Source organism: Maniola hyperantus, chromosome 13 (genome assembly GCF_902806685.2).
Source record: "Maniola hyperantus chromosome 13, iAphHyp1.2, whole genome shotgun sequence".
NCBI lineage: Eukaryota > Metazoa > Arthropoda > Insecta > Lepidoptera > Nymphalidae > Maniola > Maniola hyperantus.
In genome coordinates, this window is record NC_048548.1 from 15,012,167 (window position 1) to 15,035,957 (window position 23,791).

At 47.2% G+C, this 23,791-nt stretch overlaps 1 protein-coding gene across 5 annotated transcripts in view; it reads right to left on the reverse strand.

Annotated features, from left to right (window-relative positions):
- The window catches only part of LOC117987436 (uncharacterized), a 42,795-nt gene that overhangs the window by 11,784 nt on the left and 7,220 nt on the right, over positions 1 to 23,791 (reverse strand). For 4 of the 5 annotated variants that reach the window (XM_069502474.1, XM_069502472.1, XM_069502473.1 and 1 more), the window contains 4 exons: positions 22,822 to 22,901; positions 20,732 to 20,812; positions 20,356 to 20,489; positions 15,361 to 15,972 (listed from right to left, as the gene is read on the reverse strand). In XM_069502474.1, the coding sequence (XP_069358575.1) occupies positions 15,503 to 15,972; positions 20,356 to 20,489; positions 20,732 to 20,812; positions 22,822 to 22,901 (765 nt within the window). In that variant the 3' untranslated portion in view covers positions 15,361 to 15,502. Of the gene's footprint in view, positions 1 to 11,308; positions 11,405 to 12,440; positions 12,546 to 12,769; positions 12,961 to 13,820; positions 13,969 to 15,360; positions 15,973 to 20,355; positions 20,490 to 20,731; positions 20,813 to 22,821; positions 22,902 to 23,269; positions 23,350 to 23,791 lie in introns of those variants that run through there. The other variant, XM_069502476.1, reaches the window with a different exon arrangement.

Here is a 23,791-nt window from a genome sequence, read left to right on the forward strand (position 1 = left end):
GTGTTGGAACTGGCTGTAAACTAAATTGTTTATATTTAAATATGTTCTTATTCTTATTTTCTAAGAGTTTTTTGTTTTACATTCGATGACATATTCACTGACTTCAAATATATATCTCAAACAGGACGTCCAAGTTTTTCTTTTTTACTGATATTTTTCCTATAAATTCTAAATATCCCAACGCGTTATCAGCACGAAGGGGCTCTAGGTGGAAAAATAAAAGTGGAAAAGTGGTATTAATTGTCCATTGTTGCTGTATTTGTTGCGTACAAGATTGGTTGTGAACAAGAAAAAATATTCTTTCCTACTTTAAAATGCGGAATTATTTCCTACATGACGACCTGTGGTTTGTGTTGATGGGTATCCAGAAGGAGATACGAACGCACGAGTAGAAATACAACCGCTGCATCAATGAAGGTGATTCTGTTCGTCATGCTTTCGCCCTCTGGTGGACTGTACAGTGTACATAGTTGATTGTACTGTTAATATTCCACCTAAGATGAATAGTGAAGATATTGCGTACGAGGTGCACTCTGACCGTCTGAGCAAGTATCAGCTCTGGCATATGGTTAGGACACTTATGTCGCATAGGCATGAATTAATTGAACTTGAAGAATCATCAGGTAGTTTAGGTCTTAGTTTATTTCTCATGTAAATTTTTTTTTTTTTCTTGTTCCTCTGTGTTAATATTTTATGTTAAGTTTTTTTTGTAAGACAATTTAGTTTAAAGGGGGATGTTGGAACTGGCTGTAAACTAAATTGTTTATATTTAAATATGTTCTTATTCTTATTTTTTCTAAGAGTTTTTGTTTTACATTCGATGACATATTCACTGACTTCAAATATATATCTCAAACAGGACGTCCAAGTTTTTCTTTTTTACTGATATTTTTCCTATAAATTCTAAATATCCCAACACATAGCCCGGAAAATGTGACTCGGAACGAGATTGACTTCATCATGACGGATCGTAGATACATATGTGAAGATGTCTCAGTGATCAATAGGTTCAATACGGGCAGTGATCACAGACTTGTTAGAGGCATCTTGCCTATGGATCTGCAATTAGAAAGAAACCGTCTGATGAAGTCGGCTCTCAGGCCAAAGCCGTCTCAAAACTTCAGCTCAGATAAGTTTCAATTAGAGCTCAAAAACAGGTTCGAACTGCTGGAAACTACCTTAGACATTGACCAGAAATTCACACAGTTCGTTAATGTCGTTCGTGAAGTGGGCCGCAAATACTGTCGTCATGAGCACAAAAAGGTATCTAAGATCTCCAAAGATACCCTGGAATTAATGGAGAAGAGACGAGAGACCCCCTCGGCGTCACCTGAGTGGCATAATCTAAACAAGCGTGTTAAGAAAGGAATACGATTTGACCTCCGGCGCTACAACACTTGCAATATTCAAAATACAATCGAACGGAACCGAGGATCAAAGGTGTTTACTAAACGACTTGAGAGGAGCCACTTGACAAAGCTGAGGACGCCTGACGGAAAGACTGTCACTTCAACACCAGAGGTGTTGAAGGAGATCGAACGATTTTATGAACAGCTGTACTCTTCTCAGGCTCCTAAAACGGCTCAAAGCACGAACGACAAACGAGCGACCTTGACACGCCACTACACCGAGGATATTCCAGAAATTGACATTGGCGAGATGCGAATAGCCCTCAAACAACTCCGTAACAACAAGGCGCCGGGTGATGACGGCATTACATCAGAACTCCTACGTGCGGGAGGTACTCCTGTACTGACAGAGCTTAAGGAGCTGTTTAATGACGTCATCATGAACGGAACAACGCCGAAAGCATGGAGCAAGAGTGTAGTAATCTTTTTCTTTAAAAAAGGAGATAAGAAGCTATTAAAGAACTACCGGCCCATCTCACTCTTGAGCCATGTTTATAAGTTGTTTTCGAGGGTTCTTACAAATCGCCTCGCCCGAAGACTTGATGAGTTCCAACCTCCGGAACAGGCTGGGTTTCGAAAAGGGTACAGTACCGTAGACCACATACACACCTTAAGGCAGATTATACAGAAGACAGAAGAATATAATCTCCCACTCTGTCTTGCCTTTGTGGACTACGAGAAAGCCTTCGACTCTATCGAAACTTGGGCTGTTTTGGATTCATTGCAAAGATGCCAGGTCGATTGGCGGTATATTGAGGTGTTGAGATGTATTTATGACTTTGCGTCAATGACCGTCCAAATCCAGTCTCAGCAGACAAAACCTATCAGCTTGCGAAGGGGCGTTAGACAGGGGGATGTAGTATCTCCAAAACTGTTTAACAGTGCACTGGAAGACCTCTTCAAAACGCTGGACTGGAAAGGACGAGGACTTTATATAAATGGCGAGTACATCTCACATCTACGGTTCGCTGATGACGTGGTTATTCTAGCAGAAACTCCGCAAGATCTCGAGGAGATGCTGAGTAACCTAAGCCACTCTTCCAGACGTGTCGGTCTCGGGATAAACTTGGACAAAACAAAGATAATGTTCAATCAACACGTTGTCCCGTCACCGATGAGCGTCGAAAATGTTGGCATCGAAATTGTTTCACAATACAATTACCTTGGCCAAACAATTCAATTAGGCAGAAGCAATTTCGACGAGGAAGCCAACAGAAGAGTTCGGCTAGGTTGGGCAGCTTTTGGGAAATTGAGTCAAGTCTTCTCATCGTCAATTCCTCAGTGCCTCAAGACGAAAGTCTTTAACCAGTGTGTTCTTCCCGTCCTCACCTATGGTGCTGAAACGTTGACGCTGACAAACGGCCTTGTTCACAAATTCAAAGTTGCTCAGCGAGCTATGGAGAAGGCTATGTTAGGAGTTTCACTGAGGGATAAGATCCGAAATGAGGAGATCCGCAGGAGAACCAAGGTCACTGACATAGCCCAAACTATTAGCAAGCTGAAGTGGCAGTGGGCGGGTCATGCCTGTCGTAGAGGCGATGGCCGTTGGAGCCGGAAACTCCTTGATTGGAGACCGCGTTAGTGTGGGACGCCCTCCAGCACGATGGACCGACGATATAAAGAGGCTGGCGGGAAGTGGCTGGATGAGAAAGGCTGAGGACCGGGTGTGGTGGCGCTCTTTAGGGAAGGCCTATGTCCAACAGTGGACGTCCACAGGCTGATGATGATGATGATGATGATGATTCTTATTATATGGTTTAGTTTATTTACCTATTGGTATTTAGGTTTATTTTACACCACCTCCCATTGTCCATTTGTTCATTTTTCGAAATTTCAAAAATCGAAAATCGGGCATGCGGCCTCTTAAGGTTGTCTGGAAAAGATCGCTATTTAGCGATAAGACCGCCTTTTTGTACCTACTTATTAAGATTTCTTTTTGTAACCTGTCATTTGTGTTTCTGTGGTGCAACAAAGTATATACATACATACATACTGATACATACATAGTTATGAGAGCAATAACCGACAGTAAAATGAGAATAAATAATGTTGAACGTTGTTTCAGTCCCTTGTGAGTTAAAGCCTGCTTGTATGGGACATGATGGGTGATGCTTCATACGAGACTACGAGACTACGAGACTACGAGACTACGAGACTACGAGTAGGTAGGTATATATTGCAGGGAAGTCGTTGCACTGTCAATATTTTGGTTTTAGGTACATTTGAATACCCTTTTGATATTTTTTAGGTTAAAGTAAAAAATATCTTTGAAGTTCTGTGTTTGGATAATTTTTCATTTTTATCGGCTATTGCTATTTTTTTTAATTGGTGCACTTATTAGGTAATATTTTATAGTAAAAGCTAAGTAAATATTGACTAAGTTATTGGTGGACATGCCGGCTACGCAAAATGTATCCAATAATATATGTTATATGCAACATAACGTATTATACCTAGGTACATAACGTATTATACCTAGGTACATAACGTATTATACCTAGGTACATAACGTATTATACCTAGGTACATAACTACATGGCTACGCAGTTGACAATATGTTTTAGGTTTTAAGGGGAAATCTTGTTTTTATTCTCTATCGGATATAGTTACAAACGTCCCTGCATTTTTATGTACTTTACAAACTAGGTATAATATTAGTTTTTGTAGCTAAGCTTTAGTTTTTTGGTAATTGGTATATGATCAACTCGTTAGGTATATGATCGATACTCAAAACAAAATAGGGCTCACCACGAGTTAATTCTCGAATTTTGTTCATAAAACTATGGATGTTCTTCATGTCTAAGCTCACTTATAATATATAAACCCTTCCTAAAGGCTACTTTAATAAACGAAAGTACTTTAAAATATCTATCCTTAGATTTCAAATAAACTGTTTGTTGGGGGAACCTATTCAGGTAAAGTTTACTTGCTTGGGTCAGTTTCAATTGGTTAAAGTTCAGCGAATATATTATATCACATTGACGATGAGCAAACTGTGTATTATATGTAACTAAACAGGTTCGACCAGTTGTAATGACTAATGAAAATAACAACAAGCCTGGGACTTGTTGCAATTCAACGACCTGCGCAACGTTATGTTAGGTACCTACGCGTAACATGAATAAACAATAAACAATACTAACGCGTTGGCGCCCGCTGTGGAGTGTGGAGTGTGGAGTGTGGAGTGTGGAGTGTGGAGTGTGGAGTGTGGAGTGTGGAGTGTGGAGCTCGACACTCCACTTGAGGCGGAAACATACATTGAAGAGCTGGCGAACAAAACGGTGCAGCTGCACTTCTTATCTAAATACTGCTTTTTCCTTAACCCCGACGAAAAACGCAGGAGCAAGCTTTGTTTGTGTCCTTCTCCTGGTCCACGACAACGTTCTGCAGTTCGTGAGTGCTCAGTGCGGCTGTACCAGGGTCGCCTGGCCCCCGAACTGAGTGCTCAGTGCGGCTGTACCAGGGTCGCCTGTCCCCCGAACTGCAGGCTCCGGGCGCCGCGCGCTGACCCGGCGCGATGTTCAGGCAACGAATGCCAGCGTAAACATGAGACGGCTTGATTGAGTCATTTTGAAGTCAATCAATTTGTTCATTTTTGTAAAGGCGTAAAGTTATTTATTCAATTAAATTCGCACGATGTCAAAAGCGTGTTGATATGAAAACGGATATATGGAAACGGATTCAATTGAGGATTATTTAAATGATAAAACAGCGTGGATTTGACCTGCAGCTCGTTCCAGCAACGCACAACACTGCAAATAAAACAGCGTGGATTTGACCTGCAGCTCGTTCCAGCAACGCACAACACTGCAAATACTTTTTGTACATGGCATAATCTTGTACCTATTATCAAATATTTGAAAAGAGCAACCGCCGAGTTTCTTGCTGGTTCTTCTCGGTAGGAACGGCATTCCGAACCAGTGGTAGATGCATCGGACGATTCGAAAGTACTTGTAAAAATTTATTTGAATAAAAAAGATTTTTATTTTTATTTTTTATTTTTAGGGTTCCGTACCTCAAAATGAAAAACGGAACCCTTATAGGATCACTTTGTTGTCTGTCTGTCTGTCTGTCAAGATACAGGGTACTTCCCGTTGACCTAGAATTATGAAATTTGGCAGGTAGGTAGATCTAATAGCTGACATTTGGGGAAAAATCTGGAAACCGTGAACTTAGGGTTAGATCACACAAAAAAATTAAATTGTGGTCATGAAGTAATAATTAGTATTTTCAACTTTCGAAGTGAAATAACTATATCAAGGGAGGTATCATTATGAAAGGTCTTCACCTGTACATTCTAAAACAGATTTTTATTTATTTTTATGCATCATAGTTTTTGAATTATCGTGTAAAATGTCGAAAAAATACGACTGTAGTACGGAACCCTCATTGCGCGAGCCTGACTCGCACTTGGCCGGATTTTTTTAAGATACTATTGAGAAATAATAACAGTTTCATTTCGTTCCCTTTACTAATTCATAGTTAGGCCAGGTCATTATGGGACACGTATATTTTGATTTCGACAATGCGACGCCAATTATAATTAACTAGCTGATGCCCACGACTTCGTCCACGTGGATTTACGTTTTTCAAAATCCCGCGGGAACTCTTTGATTTTCCGGGATAAAAAGTAGCCTGTGTGTTAATCCAGGGTATAATGTATCTCCATTCCAAATTTCAGCCAAATCCGTCCAGTAGTTTTTGCGTGAAGGAGTAACAAACACACACACACACATACAAACTTTCGCCTTTATAATATTAGTCGGGATTAGGTATAGGTAGACTCCGTCGATGCATCTTTTTAGTTGTTAAATAGTTTTCCAAAAAGTGTAGGTATACTCGTATACTCGTATACAGTGTCAACAATTTTTGTATAAAATATTTTGACTTTGATGTCGTTTTGTAAACAGCTTCACACGATTCGCTCCTCGCCACACTAGCCGCTAGCCGCTAGCCGCTAGCCCCTAGCCGCAAGCCGCTAGCGTCACGCTGCAGCTGCAGTGGCTGGACGTAGTGTAAGTGGGCCCTGTTTTCTGAGGAAAATCCGTCATGGATACCACCGGCCACCGGCCACCGGCCACCGGCCACCGGCCACCGGCCACCGGCCACCGGCCACCGGCCACCGGCCACGGGGAGCGCAGCTGGCGACGCCTCGTGACCGCGCCGCAGCAGCCCCAGCAGCGGGACGCCACGAGCCCGGCATGCCTCAAGCACGTTAGAGGCATGCCGGAGCACAACACGCACAACACTGTTTTTCTTACTATTCCTCAGAAAAAACTGCTAAAATGACAAGATCAATCGCACACGAATCTTTTTTGTCACCCAAGCCAATTTTTGAACGCGATTGCTCATGTGGGGTTGCCGCTATCGCGCGACGAGGTCGTGACCCGCGCCCAGTGCTGTTACGAAACTCGAACGAGCTGCGGCTTATTTGATAGCAGTTTGTGTGACATGAGGATTGTGGAATAGTAAATGCTGATAAGGCGGCAGTGAATTGCACCATAAAGCATAAGCGGAGTCGAGACGAACCAACACCAACAACCAACCAGCGGCTCAGGGTCGCGACCACCACTCCACTCCACTCCACTTCACTCCACTCTACTACTACATACCTACCGATTAATTGCTTGGTAGATACAAGCGAATAATCGGTAGGTATATAAAAAGAAAATCTTACTGATCTATCAATGCTCAGCTCAAACTACTGCACGGATCGGGCTCAAAGGCATGCAGATAGCTATTATGACGTAGGGGTCATATAGGGGGGGGGGGGGGACTAAGGGGGTAAAATAGTGGTTTGAAATTTGCGAATTTGAAAATGTGGGAAGTTGATAATAAAAAGAATACCCGGCTGAGTTTGTTGTGGGCTCTTCTCAGACCTGGGCGCGTTTGGAACCCTCGTAGCTTTAGTTTTAAGTACGTATTAATTATCACCACTATATATCATATCATCTTACAAATAAAAATTTATGACAATCAGGAAGCGTAAAATTTTACCAATTCTGAATAAATGATTTGAGTTTGAGTTTTCTGGTGGGAGGCTTCGGCCGTGGCTAGTTACCACCCTACCGGCAAAACCGTGCCGCCAAGCGATTTAGCGTTCCGGTACGATGCCGTGTAGAAACCAAAGGGGTATGGGTTTAATAAAAACTGCCATACCCCTTCCAGGTTAGCCCGCTATCATCTTAGACTGTATCATCACTTACCATCACGTGAGATTGCAGTAAAGGGCTAACTTGTATCTGAATAAAAAAAATAAAAAAGTTTGAGTAAGCTAACTGTGACCAAATTTCAGCAAAATCGGTAAAATAGTTGAGCCGCGATAAGCTAGCAGACAGACAGATAGTATGGATATGGATGGATGAGGATGAGGAGGCGGCTTCTAGCTGCCAGCAGCTACGTCCGGACTGCAACCTACATACATACAGTGCAGCGTAGTGTCTGTGATGAAGCTCTGATGACACTGTGGCCGTGGCGGAGAATGTTCTGTTCTGTGGCAGGGCTCGGACAGTTTATTTGTGTCGGCCCCACTTCTTCAAAGGAGTGTACAACTCACTCCTGGCAAGCTTTCACAATTTAGAAAAGCTTCGTTCGTCTTGAACATGTTGAATGTTAAAATTCTTAACCTTAGAAAATCTAGAAGGATAAGTCCAAGACATCGGGTCGAATTCAGATGAAGTGAACAAGAAATTGAATGCTTTTCTAATCAACGATTAGCAAGAGCTCTACAAGAACATAAAAGAGTGGAGTGTTTTTGTTGGTTGGTCGGCTGGTGGTTGGTGGCTAGTGGCTGGTGGTTACAATATTCTTAGTGTACGAATGCGTACACTAAGAATATTGTACTAAGTGATCTCTGCAATACGTGTTTTGATAACGAGTTGCGTATATTCCCGTAATCACAGCAGGATTATCTTACAATTACAACTATCACATGAGGTTGTAAAGATAGAGTAAGGCAAATGGCATTGATTAATGCAAATATATTAACAACATAAAGTTATTAATAGCAATTACAACCTTTGAATCGTTTCAGCGTTGCAACTATAAACAAATATGTATGTAGCGTTATAAAAGTTTCCTCATCCCTTGCTCCTGTGCTCAGATATACTCGTAACAATTGAGAAGCGAACAAAACTGTGTGATTGCCCGAAATTAAATTTTTTTGGAGCAGCAAAAACACAATGATAGCTGTTGAAACTGTATTGCATCTTTAACGTTTTGATCAAAATCACGAAGTCTGTACGTGTACTCAATTTCAGTAACGTTTTAGATCGGTTTGCTTGATGAGTTTAGATTACTATGAACAAACGAAAACATCCGAATCAAAGAAAAAAATGCTTTCATCAGAAGTTTAATTAGGTAGAGTGTTTTGTTCGTTGTTCCTCGGTTGTTGTTGACAACTCTGGAAACGTCCTTGTAGGTGTTGCGATACATTTCCTACGTATTATATTATCGTAACACATTCAATTCAACTGTATATAAACAAACAAATGCGCACGGAAGTGAACAAATATTTAAATATAGTTTTACCGAGAAATTAGATAGTTAACAATTGTAAACAAATATCCGTTTTCCCGGACCTGTTGTTGTCGTCGAACAATTTGGTGTTTACAACAAACGTTATCTAGCAAGGGACGATTATTCTTTTGGAAGAAAAACAAGTAAACATCATACATACAGTTTCAAGGTGACACCGTTACGTCGGCCCAGCGGCACTTAGGAGTAGGTCGAGGAGGCTGGAGAGGGACGAGGAGTGGCAGGGTGCGGCGTGGTGCGGCGTGGAGCGGTGGGGAGCGGAGCGGAGCGCACCTTGCACTTGGCCGGGGAAGGCAGCTGGCGGCGCAGCATCGAGGCGAGCCCCAGGCGCTGCAACAAGCACACTTCTGCAGCGGACCCGCCCCACGTGCCCTCGAGCAATGCGGCGCAGCTCCACGACTTCATGACGACTCTTGTCGCATCAGTGGGACATTAAGTGACTTAACTGTATACGTTCTTACGTGGCACACGCACGCTGAAAATCTGTTGGGAGTATCTTTCTCTAATTGAAACAACAATTCTAAACAAAAAGTTGGTGTAATTTCTTGATGATGATGATGATGATGATGATGTATTTATCATGTTATAGCATGAAGGCTGGAAAGATTTACCCACTGCTTCGTAATACAAATAAACCGTTAAAGTTCGTACGATCAGACTTAAGCCATAAAAGGGAGCAAATAAATTACTTGGACAAACTCGAGTTTGCTCGAGCCCGAAATAAATTATTTATGTTTGTTATACAGATAATAAATAAACGAAGCACATCAACATGCGCGCCAATGAATACGCCGATAACTGTATGTACTAACTCCGCTGTCGCTGTTTGAACAGGCTTCACGACTATATTTGGTTAGGGGCTACTTTCAAATGTTAGTCAACAATGCAGATACGAAAAGGGTGAACAAGTAAAGTAGAACATCCTCATAACGTTGCTATATCTGACGCAATCGACGCAAGCGCGGCCCGTTCAGCGGCTGTGCCGCACAAAGGCTGCGTCAACACCGAAATACGATTTCTGAAGCGCGGTTCCTGGAGATCGTTAAGGTTCGATGTGAACTAAAAGTGTTCAGTCAGTTACAGTTTACACTATCGATCAATATTTTTTTGATGACAAATGGAACCGTGAAAGAGTTGCGATCGCAGAAGTTGGCTGTCAGTCATGGACGACAATCGCTACGCAAACTACGTTAGGGATAGTTTACACTTCTCTTAATGTAGACCAAAACTGTTTTAGATAGATTCAGCAACAACAACAATTGCAATAACCGTAATACTATTATAAGCTAAGCTTAGGTTTGCCCGAGATTCATTTGTACAAATAGACGCTGAAAAGTTTGTAAATATTGTCTTACAAAAATACGTAAAGAGAACAATTTCCGCTAGCTTGTGACTTAATCGCGAGGGTAAATATACTCGGAACATTTGTTTCAGTGTTTCCGTTTCAAACTGTTGTGGTACGTATTAAACTATCAACACTTGCTGTTTGCGGTAAACACAGCCACACAGGAAGCCGTCAACATCTGCTGGAATTCCGCAACTCGAATGTTCTCCACGACAGTAGCAACTTTGATTTCTCACACGTTTACGCGTTTGACGCATTTTTTCGTTTGTCGTGTATAGAGATAGTTTAGCGATCTACGGAGATGAATTCGAATGAACTCAATCACACCACGTAGAAAAGCCCCAGGAACTGAACGAAAGATTAATCTAGCAACTCGAAGGAGGCAAATCGGCGACTGTCGGTTCGGACAACTAGAGGGGATCCGCTCTGTTAGGCATTCTAGTGCTGAGATCTTAGAGCATGCTTTGACTTTGCTCAGACTTTAAAGATAAGACAGATTTATGTTAGAGCCAAATCTGGCTCGTTTCAACACAGTATTAAGTCTGAGCGGAGTCAAAGCACGCTCTAGAGATGTATCTACGATAGATGTCAGCCTGAGCATCGCGGGATACTCAGATATAAACTATACGAGATATACGGGCCAGGCAAGAGGCGGAACAGAAAGTTCCTTCCTGATGTTTTGACATCACAGGAGCACGAAGGACGGTCAGAGAAGACAGATGTTATTAGATATGTTACGGAGACGGCCTCAGCGGAGTCAGGTATGTCAATACATCAGACCTGTTGGACTTTTGGTTTTGGGAGTTTTTCGGGTGTTAGAAGCTGATATCTTATCTAGTCAGAAAAGTCACTAAATACATTGCGGCTGTTCCTAATGTAAGTATAATGTGTAGAGTATACAGCGCCATGCGAAAAGAAGGGTACTGTCTTTAAGTTTATGTTGCTTACAATGACCCCCATTCTGCAAGGCCGGGTGAGTATAGCTACAGAGTAAGGGAGTGCTAAGCGCGATACTGACCACAGTCTTTACCTCCTTGGTGGCCACGTTGTAGAGCAGCGCCGTGCCCGCGTCGCGCAGCTCGCCCGCCTCGCTCAGCACGCAGTGCACGCACACCTGCAACGAGGACATGTTGTCATTGCCTGCACTCACACTTGTGTTGCCCGAGTGTGTCAACTAAGGCAGTCCAAGACATAGGGCCTCGTGGTCTCGGTCAAGTGTTTGGTTCAGGGCCTCCACACCGAGAGCGACAAGTGATGAGAAATGTTAGCAGATCCTAAGTACAGGGGCTCACCTTGGTAGTGACGCGTATGTTGGAGAGCGTCTGTCCGTTGGCCTCCCACTCGCTGATGTACAGCAGCCACTCCGACGACGACGTGTTCTCGAACAGGTTGCGGTGATGAGAAGTGTTGGCAGATCCTAAGTACAGGGGCTCACCTTGGTAGTGACGCGTATGTTGGAGAGCGTCTGTCCGTTGGCCTCCCACTCGCTGATGTACAGCAGCCACTCCGACGACGACGTGTTCTCGAACAGGTTGCGGTGATGAGAAGTGTTGGCAGATCCTAAGTACAGGGGCTCACCTTGGTAGTGACGCGTATGTTGGAGAGCGTCTGTCCGTTGGCCTCCCACTCGCTGATGTACAGCAGCCACTCCGACGACGACGTGTTCTCGAACAGGTTGCGGTGATGAGAAGTGTTGGCAGATCCTAAGTACAGGGGCTCACCTTGGTAGTGACGCGTATGTTGGAGAGCGTCTGTCCGTTGGCCTCCCACTCGCTGATGTACAGCAGCCACTCCGACGACGACGTGTTCTCGAACAGGTTGCGGTGATGAGAAGTGTTGGCAGATCCTAAGTACAGGGGCTCACCTTGGTAGTGACGCGTATGTTGGAGAGCGTCTGTCCGTTGGCCTCCCACTCGCTGATGTACAGCAGCCACTCCGACGACGACGTGTTCTCGAACAGGTTGCGGTGATGAGAAGTGTTGGCAGATCCTAAGTACAGGGGCTCACCTTGGTAGTGACGCGTATGTTGGAGAGCGTCTGTCCGTTGGCCTCCCACTCGCTGATGTACAGCAGCCACTCCGACGACGACGTGTTCTCGAACAGGTTGCGGTGATGAGAAGTGTTGGCAGATCCTAAGTACAGGGGCTCACCTTGGTAGTGACGCGTATGTTGGAGAGCGTCTGTCCGTTGGCCTCCCACTCGCTGATGTACAGCAGCCACTCCGACGACGACGTGTTCTCGAACAGGTTGCACATCTGTTCATGCAAAACATAAAAAGGATGATTTTATTTCGATGATAATTTTTTTGCCATTATAAATTTAAATATTTACGGTTGAAGATGATATGAGCAACAAAATATTGAACACAATTTCTAAAGTAAATTAAGTTGATGAATCTAAATCTAGTACCTACTCTAATCGGATAGTAACATTTCCACAGGAAACATGAGAGGGATAGCGATACGTGGCAAGTACTCACAAAGAGCGCCAGCGCGAGCTGCTCGGCGGGCGGGTGCGCGTCGATGCGGTGCGCGAAGGCCAGCAGCGCGTGGTGGCGCCGGTCCTGGTGCAGCACCAGCGACACGTCGTCCCTGAGCGCGGCGGCGGCCAGGCAGCGCAGCACGCCCACGCGGCACTCCGACTTCAGCCCGCCGTCCGACAGCACGCGGCCTGCGTCCACCGAGCTCCGAATAAATCACTTGTCACTAATGTCATAAACTGCACCCAATGATCTTGTCACATTGCAAGTTACAGGTAAGAGACAAGATGGCAACCTTTTAAGCTATTTGGAAGGAAAATCTAAGTATAACAAAAAAACTTGTCCTGACTGGCTGATTTGTCAACGCAGTCTAAATAGCTGGCTGCAGTTAGAATCTTGAAAGTGTGAACGCTTTTGCTAACAAAGAAAGGTTTTGAAAATTCCACCTCTAAGCGATTTTCAAAAATTCCGCCGGGGCAGGTCAGTCAGTATTTCAATAAATTTGGATGATACCCATCAGAGGCATTCACTCTGGTCCGTCTATCTGACTCTGGCCACTGCACTAGGGCCTAGAGACATCGACGTTCAGGTAGCGGGGCTGATGCATAAAAACAATTGGCTATTCAAAAAAATCTCTGTGTAAAGACAAATTCAAAAATTACTAACATTTTGGCAAAATGGTTTTATGACCTAAAGCTTCTAGTATCGCTCCCGCAGCTTTGGCGATCGTGGCTCCCTCGAGATATGGCTCATATTATAATGTTGCGCCATTTCGCCCTGTAGCAGACCGTGCGAAAAACTTTGCAGAATTTTGCATCGCCTTTACCTGGCCAACATCTCGAGCTCCGTGGGACGAACCGAGACATTGATTTTTTTAAATATTTCTGTTGGCTGGCTGTTACGCTTCCCTTTGTCCCAAGTTTACCCACCTCCTCCAAACGGCAACAGGTATTAGAGCATACTGAACAGAGCTATCAAACCATACTGAAGACATAACCGCATCACACAGGATAGACGAACTGTGCAGAGTCCCACAGCACACTCCACTCACCGATAAAGGTGAGGAACTCGTCTCCCAGCACCCAGCTGCCTTCGCCTTGGACCAAGTACTGCTGAAACTCGTCCAAACTCTGCTGCTCCTCTGCGCTCAGCTCGACGCCCTCCAGCGCCTTTGAGAACGCCTCGAACTCTTGCGCACCCTGAGCCGTGGGAAAATAAACACTAAGGATTCATAAGATTAATGGTTTTAGACCTTTAAAATTTAGTTGCTATAACCGAATGAATACTACAGCCGTGTATGCTTTGTCGCGGCGTGGGTCGATAGAGCTCACAATGCGTCAGTCTGTTTGTATGTAGGCATGACTAAAAGTTAAATTAGTTCGGCCATAATGTTCACAGTGGAACCATTTTGGGCGGCGGTATTTTTATTTCCTTTTTCATTTGGCGTGAGTCACACACAAGTACACTCGCTACTTGCACTTGGCTCTGACACGCCGCGACTGGCGAGCGACACTGGAAAGGGCAACCGTGCAAGTATAGACTTGCACTCCGCAACCACACACAGCTGCAGTGTTCTATCGGCTTCGCTGGTTGTCGCTTCACTTCTAACACCATAGTATGAGTAACTACGGTTTTAACATTTCGAAGCCATTCGCTAGAGTATCGAGAGACGCGTCGTTTCGGCGAGTCAGAAACTCTTAAACAAATAAAAAAGCAACAGCATCCACAACAACCCAAACTTCTGAAAACAGCAAGTTTTGTCGCTCTATTGTAAAGCTGCTAAATGTGACTTAGCGTCGTGTGATATATGAATCAAGTTGCATCTCGGACACTAGTGCATTATATTTATCAAAGGGCAATATCACCATGCAAGTAACAGCGACCGCGACCGCGACCGCGTCCGAGTGTCGGCAGGGCGCGGGCGCGGGCGCGGGCGCGGGCGCGGGCGCGGGCGCGGGCGCGGGCGCGGTACAGCCTACAGGCGACCCTATGTTTGACGCGACCGTTACGATTTACAAGCGCTAGTTTCATTTCATGCGGTCCTCAGTTGTTTGGCGTAAACACATAAATATGTATAATATGTGACGTTACCGTATGTTGCAACGCGCATGCATCGTAAAACTTGTAAAAATAGATTACGACAAGTTCAAGGTTCGATCATTGAGAAGAAACAGATACATTAACCAAAACCTAAAATGGCGGAGGCTCCACCGCCTCCGCCATGTCTGCCCACCGACAACACACTCACGTCGATGTCTCTGTACACGAGGGGCGGGTCCCGCTCGCGGCGCCGCTGCTCCTCCTGGCGCCGCTCGTCCGCCTCGGCGTCCAGGTCGCGCGAGCTGGGGCCCGCCAGCGCCGCGCGCGGCTCCACCGCCTCCGCCATGTCTGCCCACCGACAACACACTCACGTCGATGTCTCTGTACACGAGGGGCGGGTCCCGCTCGCGGCGCCGCTGCTCCTCCTGGCGCCGCTCGTCCGCCTCGGCGTCCAGGTCGCGCGAGCTGGGGCCCGCCAGCGCCGCGCGCGGCTCCACCGCCTCCGCCATGTCTGCCCACCGACAACACACTCACGTCGATGTCTCTGTACACGAGGGGCGGGTCCCGCTCGCGGCGCCGCTGCTCCTCCTGGCGCCGCTCGTCCGCCTCGGCGTCCAGGTCGCGCGAGCTGGGGCCCGCCAGCGCCGCGCGCGGCTCCACCGCCTCCGCCATGTCTGCCCACCGACAACACACTCACGTCGATGTCTCTGTACACGAGGGGCGGGTCCCGCTCGCGGCGCCGCTGCTCCTCCTGGCGCCGCTCGTCCGCCTCGGCGTCCAGGTCGCGCGAGCTGGGGCCCGCCAGCGCCGCGCGCGGCTCCACCGCCTCCGCCATGTCTGCCCACCGACAACACACTCACGTCGATGTCTCTGTACACGAGGGGCGGGTCCCGCTCGCGGCGCCGCTGCTCCTCCTGGCGCCGCTCGTCCGCCTCGGCGTCCAGGTCGCGCGAGCTGGGGCCCGCCAGCGCCGCGCGCGGCTCCACCGCCTCCGCCATGTCTGCCCACCGACAACACACTCACGTCGATGTCTCTGTACACGAGGGGCGGGTCCCGCTCGCGGCGCCGCTGCTCCTCCTGGCGCCGCTCGTCCGCCTCGGCGTCCAGGTCGCGCGAGCTGGGGCCCGCCAGCGCCGCGCGCGGCTCCACCGCCTCCGCCATGTCTGCCCACCGACAACACACGAATCAATCTTATCTCTGACCTGCCTCGAGCTACAGAGATGTGTGGAGGACGAGGACCGCCGCCACGTCCTCGGGTGCGACCTACTGGATGTTCGTGAGGAGGGTCCAGTATTGGTATACACCACAACAATTCGCGCAGCAGCGGCACAAGATGCGGATCCGGACCGCGAGCCTTCTGCCGCAAAGAGGGGAGAAAAACAAAAGAGAAGCGAATTAGACAGAAAGAATTTGTAGCGAGTCCAAAAGGCATCTTCAGGAAACACGCCAGCAAGTACTACCGAGGGGCCCTCCCTGTGATTCAGATCACACGGCCGAGAGGTCAGTGGGGCCACGGGAGATAAGACGACCCACTTCAGACTTCGCTCGGGAGGACCTATCGAGAAAACCCACATGCAAAATCTCAAGTTTATACACCCAGCAGTTACAGGGGTTGACGCGCCAGTCAGGCAGTTACAATAAAACTAAGCTATTTCACTTAAGTTGTAATGTTTCAATGTTATGTTTACCTCCTCCGACACTTGCACGTGAGATACCACAGTGGGTGCTGTACGTACGAGCTACGAGTGACACGCCGAGGAGCGTGTATAGTTACACGTTATGTTTACCTCCTCCGACACTTGCACGTGAGATACCACAGTGGGTGCTGTACGTACGAGCTACGAGTGACACGCCGACGAGCGTGTATAGTTACACGTTATGTTTACCTCCTCCGACACTTGCACGTGAGATACCACAGTGGGTGCTGTACGTACGAGCTACGAGTGACACGCCGAGGAGCGTGTATAGTTACACGTTATGTTTACCTCCTCCGACACTTGCACGTGAGATACCACAGTGGGTGCTGTACGTACGAGCTACGAGTGACACGCCGAGGAGCGTGTATAGTTACACGTTATGTTTACCTCCTCCGACACTTGCACGTGAGATACCACAGTGGGTGCTGTACGTACGAGCTACGAGTGACACGCCGAGGAGCGTGTATAGTTACACGTTATGTTTACCTCCTCCGACACTTGCACGTGAGATACCACAGTGGGTGCTGTACGTACGAGCTACGAGTGACACGCCGAGGAGCGTGTATAGTTACACGTTATGTTTACCTCCTCCGACACTTGCACGTGAGATACCACAGTGGGTGCTGTACGTACGAGCTACGAGTGACACGCCGAGGAGCGTGTATAGTTACACGTTATGTTTACCTCCTCCGACACTTGCACGTGAGATACCACAGTGGGTGCTGTACGTACGAGCTACGAGTGACACGCCGAGGAGCGTGTATAGTTACACGTTATGTTTACCTCCTCCGACACTTGCACGTGAGATACCACAGTGGGTGCTGTACGTACGAGCTACGAGTGACACGCCGAGGAGCGTGTATAGTTACACGTTATGTTTACCTCCTCCGACACTTGCACGTGAGATACCACAGTGGGTGCTGTACGTACGAGCTACGAGTGACACGCCGAGGAGCGTGTATAGTTACACGTTATGTTTACCTCCTCCGACACTTGCACGTGAGATACCACAGTGGGTGCTGTACGTACGAGCTACGAGTGACACGCCGAGGAGCGTGTATAGTTACACGTTATGTTTACCTCCTCCGACACTTGCACGTGAGATACCACAGTGGGTGCTGTACGTACGAGCTACGAGTGACACGCCGACGAGCGTGTATAGTTACACGTTATGTTTACCTCCTCCGACACTTGCACGTGAGATACCACAGTGGGTGCTGTACGTACGAGCTACGAGTGACACGCCGACGAGCGTGTATAGTTACACGTTATGTTTACCTCCTCCGACACTTGCACGTGAGATACCACAGTGGGTGCTGTACGTACGAGCTACGAGTGACACGCCGAGGAGCGTGTATAGTTACACGTTATGTTTACCTCCTCCGACACTTGCACGTGAGATACCACAGTGGGTGCTGTACGTACGAGCTACGAGTGACACGCCGACGAGCGTGTATAGTTACACGTTATGTTTACCTCCTCCGACACTTGCACGTGAGATACCACAGTGGGTGCTGTACGTACGAGCTACGAGTGACACGCCGAGGAGCGTGTATAGTTACACGTTATGTTTACCTCCTCCGACACTTGCACGTGAGATACCACAGTGGGTGCTGTACGTACGAGCTACGAGTGACACGCCGACGAGCGTGTATAGTTACACGTTATGTTTACCTCCTCCGACACTTGCACGTGAGATACCACAGTGGGTGCTGTACGTACGAGCTACGAGTGACACGCCGAGGAGCGTGTATAGTTACACGTTATGTTTACCTCCTCCGACACTTGCACGTGAGATACCACAGTGGGTGCTGTACGTACGAGCTACGAGTGACACGCCGACGAGCGTGTAGGGCAGTTTTACGTTATATTTCTATTGATATTTGTATCTTTGTCACGTTACTTTACCAGTTATTACACAGATTACAAGATGTTTAAGTGCTCAGTTTGGGGGAGAAACAAATAAATTTGTAAACAGATTGGAGCGGGACTTCAGATATAAACCCCTTTAAAATGTCTTCGAAGACATTCTTCGTTGCATCGTAACAATTTTATATTTCACAAAATATTTGTTCCATTATGATTTGTCCTAAAAAAAGCATATTATACAGTCGCAGACTATGTAAACGATAAAAAAGCTTGGATTTGACCCGCTCCAGCAATGCACGGGGCTGCAATGGCTTGTATAGTACGGTATAATAACATTGTAAATTGAAAAATTAAAAAGAGCAACCGCCGAGTTTCTTGCTGGTTCTTCTCGGTAGGAACGGCATTCCGAACCAGTGGTAAATTAAAACTACCTGACTATTCATAAGCACTTTTAAAAAGTTTACATGAATAAAAAAACATTCTATTCTATTCTATTCTATTCTGTCACATGTACAACAGTTCAGCAACACAGCGCGCTCTCCGCGCGGTCGCCGCACGCCGCACGCCGCACGCCGCACGCCGCACGTCGCCGGCATTTATCCACAGATATTTTAAGAGTTTAATCGACACTAGGCTGCAGCTTTATTCTAGAACCACTCCGACTTTCAGCAATCGATATTTCATCCGAGTCCCAGATCATAAAACCGCGGGTATTTCGGGAGATATTTCACCATTATATCACCGACATATCGAAAGTTTAAAAGTTAAAACGCATACAAACCTAACAAAAACACAGATTATTTATAACACAGTCTATTTCCAGAAGACACCAAGTAGTGAATCGCGCACGAACACAGGCACAGTGGAAGGGAGTACTGGGCTCCACGACCGAGAGCAGGCGGCGGCCGCTAGAGTCTCCTGGCGCAGGAGCGGCACTGGCTCGGCGCGGTCGGGGCGGCCGCTGGCACGGCGCCAGCGGCCGCCCCGACCGCGCCTCATCACTAGCGGTATTAAACTCTCAAACATCCAACGCATCTACGAAATGTTACAGGAATTTTCCGCCAACTTAGGCCACTTTCGAGATTCGCTGCCTTACAATCCGTACAACCGGGTTTCCTGCAGGTGTTGCCACGTGCTCGGCGCGGGAGCCGGGAGGTGGGAGGTGGGAGGGCGACTTGCGACCTATTTGAGGATCGTTCACCCGCGACAATAAATAGACGAGGTCGATCACTCTGTCTAGTGTTACGAAGTTCGCGAGCTCCTTGCACTTTGTTACACGGACGATTTATGAGATCGACATGCGCGTAGTGTATGTTCGTCAGCTCCACGAGCAAACTACACTTGCACGCAGATAGCTCCGCCCACCTGTTGACCTTTGATTCAGGGTTGGAGGTTGACCCCAGCGAGGCGGACACTGAACTGACGAACTAAACGAGTACCTATAGAGATTAGAGAGGCGCTAAATAGGTACTACAATTGATATAATACCGTGGGTTGTGAAAAATGAAGATACCTATGTATGTCTATCGGTTGAAACGAAGTTAGTCACGAGAAATATTGAAGTACTTAGTTGCTTACGTAAAGAACAGCAGGATTAGTCTGCACTGCACTGTACTGCACTGCACTGCACTGCACTGCACTGCACTGCACTGCACTGCACTCCGCAACGAACACAACCATAGGATCCGCAATCTTTGAGCATAAACACATTGCTCTGAACAATGGCAAAGGCGCGAACTGAGCTCTACCTCTTGGTCGGCGTGTGGCGTGTGGCGTGTGGCGTGTGGCGTGTGGCGTGTGGCGTGTGGCGTGTGGCGTGTGGCCAGCTCACAGGACAGGAATGATTTGTGATGGAGTCAGGTATGGAAAACAAGGTGGAAATCTAGACGAAATAACTCAGTTTTACTTACAGACCAAAAAGGTCGAAATGAAGATCGAATCGATCAGTTTCGTGAGTGTTTTAATAAGTCGGTAACTCACCATCGTCCGCATCGGGCGCGTCGCCGCCGTTTCGGTCGCGCAGCTTCTTCCTCTTCTTCTCCTTGCGCCGCTCCTTGCGCGCCAGCTTCTCCGTCAGGGTGCTCCTGCGCGCGTCCAGCTCTTGCGACGCCACCCTGCGCGACGGTACACAACTGGCTACGTTACTACAACTACTGCAACACACTTTGTGTACAGTACAACTGCACTCTACACTCTACACTAGAGGGACCTACAGTACGCAGCAGAAAACAATGTACATCGATCTTTAGAAAGAGATAACGGTTATGTAGAGCATTGGCTCTGTCGTTGAAACCGACAAAACGTTACACAGACAGCGCTCTACAAAGCCGAAATGTTATTGTAAAGGTCGATGTACATTATTTTCTGCCGCGTCCTGTAGGTGCCATGCTGTAGTGTACAGATCGCACGCACTCCTGATCTCTGCGGTGCAGCCAACCTACAACAAGCGTCAACATACATGAGCTAAAATGCGAACTATTTCTTTCAATCAAACATATTATAATGCGTATAAAATGACTTCTCACGCGGAATTATAACTTTCAAATGTGTGTCAAATTTCATGTTAAAAGTTCGAATTTAGTCCTTGTACTTTTGACAGTTGACCCATTAGAGTTAAAGTGGCGTGTAAGTCATTTTGTACGCACTATACATAAATGTTACTACTCTTCTGTCAACTTTACTTATACACGTTGAAGAAGCAACAGTTAGGACATACAACTATGATGTGTATACTCGCTACTCGCTACTCGCTACTCGCTACACATGTCAACGACGACTTGCTCGTGCACAACAGCGATGATGACTGCTGGTCACGTGTCACGTGTCACGTGTCACGTGTCAGCGACAGTTTACCAAACGTCAGAACGCTCGCTCAGCGAGGGAGCTTGTATGAAATACATACTACATGTGTCATAAACTATTGACATTATTTGACGAACTTTATGGTTAAATGTATAATTCAAAATAGTTAGCAAGATTTGACATAGTAGGCATCATCGCAATTCATGGTCGCAATCTTTTTAATTTTTGAAGGCAACGAAAAAGGAAATGAGGGTCGATTTTCAGAAATATTTCAGTAAATTAGGGATAAGTGCAAAGGTTTCAATGAAATTAAGCAAAATACAGAAATAACACAAGACAGCTTTACTATATTTATTGGAATTCTAAAGTGTGTACAACGTCTAAATGGCTGGTCGTGGAATGTGAACATAGTTATCTAGAAGGGTCTCGGCGGCGCGTCGCGCAGCGCGCTGACGGCGGCGGCCGCACGCGCCAGCGCGCGCAGCACGGCCAGCGCGGCGTGCCCCGCGCCCGCGCCGCATCTGCGGGCGTCACGTGCCGTACCACTGCCGCCGGGGGTGTTGAAGCGTGTAGGGTTTGCCGGAGTTCTATACGTAATGCCAGCAGCCAGAGTTATGGCAATGCCCACACTCCACACACCGCCGCTACCGTGTACAGTGTACAGTGTACAGTGTACAGTGTACAGTGTACAGTGTACAGTGTACAGTGTACAGCCGGCACTGCGGAGCTCCGTAACCCTACCTGTCGGATATCCGACACCAAAATGTATTCGTAACCAAAACCGAATCAGATACAAAAGTTTGGAATAATTTCGGATATTCGGCGTTGTCTAAACGAGACATGTTATCACAAGTTGTTGCTGTTGCTGTTGCTGTTGCCGGCCGAGCCCACACAGGCACACGCTAGCACAGCGCATGCCGCGTATTATTTCTGTATTTTACTTTTGCAATTGCTTAAAACTAACATCCGTAACCGAAACTATCCGAAACTAACGGATAATCTGAAATCATCTGTACCCGGAAACGCATCTGAAACCGGTATGATATTACTGCTACATCCGTATCCCACGCGCTAGTGGCGTGCAGGCGTGCTCGTGCACTTCCGACGAGCACGAAGCATTGCCTACCGTACCTACCGGATGACAGGAGCGAGTGAAACGAGAACACATGTTGTGCCGATCCCACGTAACGTAGAAAAAGGGCAAGAAGGTCGACGAAATTGTCTGTTGCAGAACCTATCGTATACGGACCCCCGGTTTGAGGGCTCGAACAAGGCGTGACCCGTAGAAATGAGACCCTTGCCGCTAGCTGTCGCTGTCACGAATGAATTGACCTTTATATTTGCAGGCTCAGACCGACCCGCGAGCGCGTTCTGTTCACGCCACTCATAACACTGTGCCTACTACAAGTTATATCTACTGTAAGTTAGGAAGTCAATAAGAAATCTCGGGGCATCTCAGCATGCGCTGAGGATGGCCACCGAGGGGTTGCAGAAGGCCAAAATCTTAAGATTCATAAGAGATAACAAATCGTTAGGTACGCAAATTAGTTTATTTGATGCCATAATTTCCAGGTGAGTGTAACCAGATGGAGAGCGCTGGTTCTCCCGCGCACGGCGCACACCAATCACCTAGCAGCGACTCACCTGGCCTCCTCGATCTGGTGGTTGAGCGTGAGGAAGTCGGGGCTGTCGCGCCGGCTGTGCCGCACGCCGTTCGCGTACACCTGCCGACATCAATCGACAAGCAGCGACTCACCTGGCCTCCTCGATCTGGTGGTTGAGCGTGAGGAAGTCGGGGCTGTCGCGCCGGCTGTGCCGCACGCCGTTCGCGTACACCTGCCGACATCAATCGACAAGCAGCGACTCACCTGGCCTCCTCGATCTGGTGGTTGAGCGTGAGGAAGTCGGGGCTGTCGCGCCGGCTGTGCCGCACGCCGTTCGCGTACACCTGCCGACATCAATCGACAAGCAGCGACTCACCTGGCCTCCTCGATCTGGTGGTTGAGCGTGAGGAAGTCGGGGCTGTCGCGCCGGCTGTGCCGCACGCCGTTCGCGTACACCTGCCGACATCAATCGACAAGCAGCGACTCACCTGGCCTCCTCGATCTGGTGGTTGAGCGTGAGGAAGTCGGGGCTGTCGCGCCGGCTGTGCCGCACGCCGTTCGCGTACACCTGCCGACATCAATCGACTGTGTTTGTTAGTATATTGGTCTGTCCTTCAATCACACCGCAACAGTGTACCGGCCGTCCTGCTTCGACGCATGCGGGAGATGCAAGCTGCGGAGGTATGTAGGTGATACGCATGGCAGAAACGCGGACGATCTTCCTACTTATCATCTATGAAAGAATTAGAAACAAATGTGACAACAACTACTTAATAAATTTTAAATATATATAATGTTATTTTATTCTTGAGTGAATTCGGGGAATGAAACCAAGACTTAATTGCGTTTCTATACAATTACAGAAACAACATTTAAAGCCTTTATTTACGGTTTTAACAAATCTTTTCTAATTATAAACACAAAATATACGTTTACTTAAAAACACCGACAAAACACAACTGTCAGTAGTGACATTTGACAAGCCAAGTCCACAGACTTCAGGATATGTC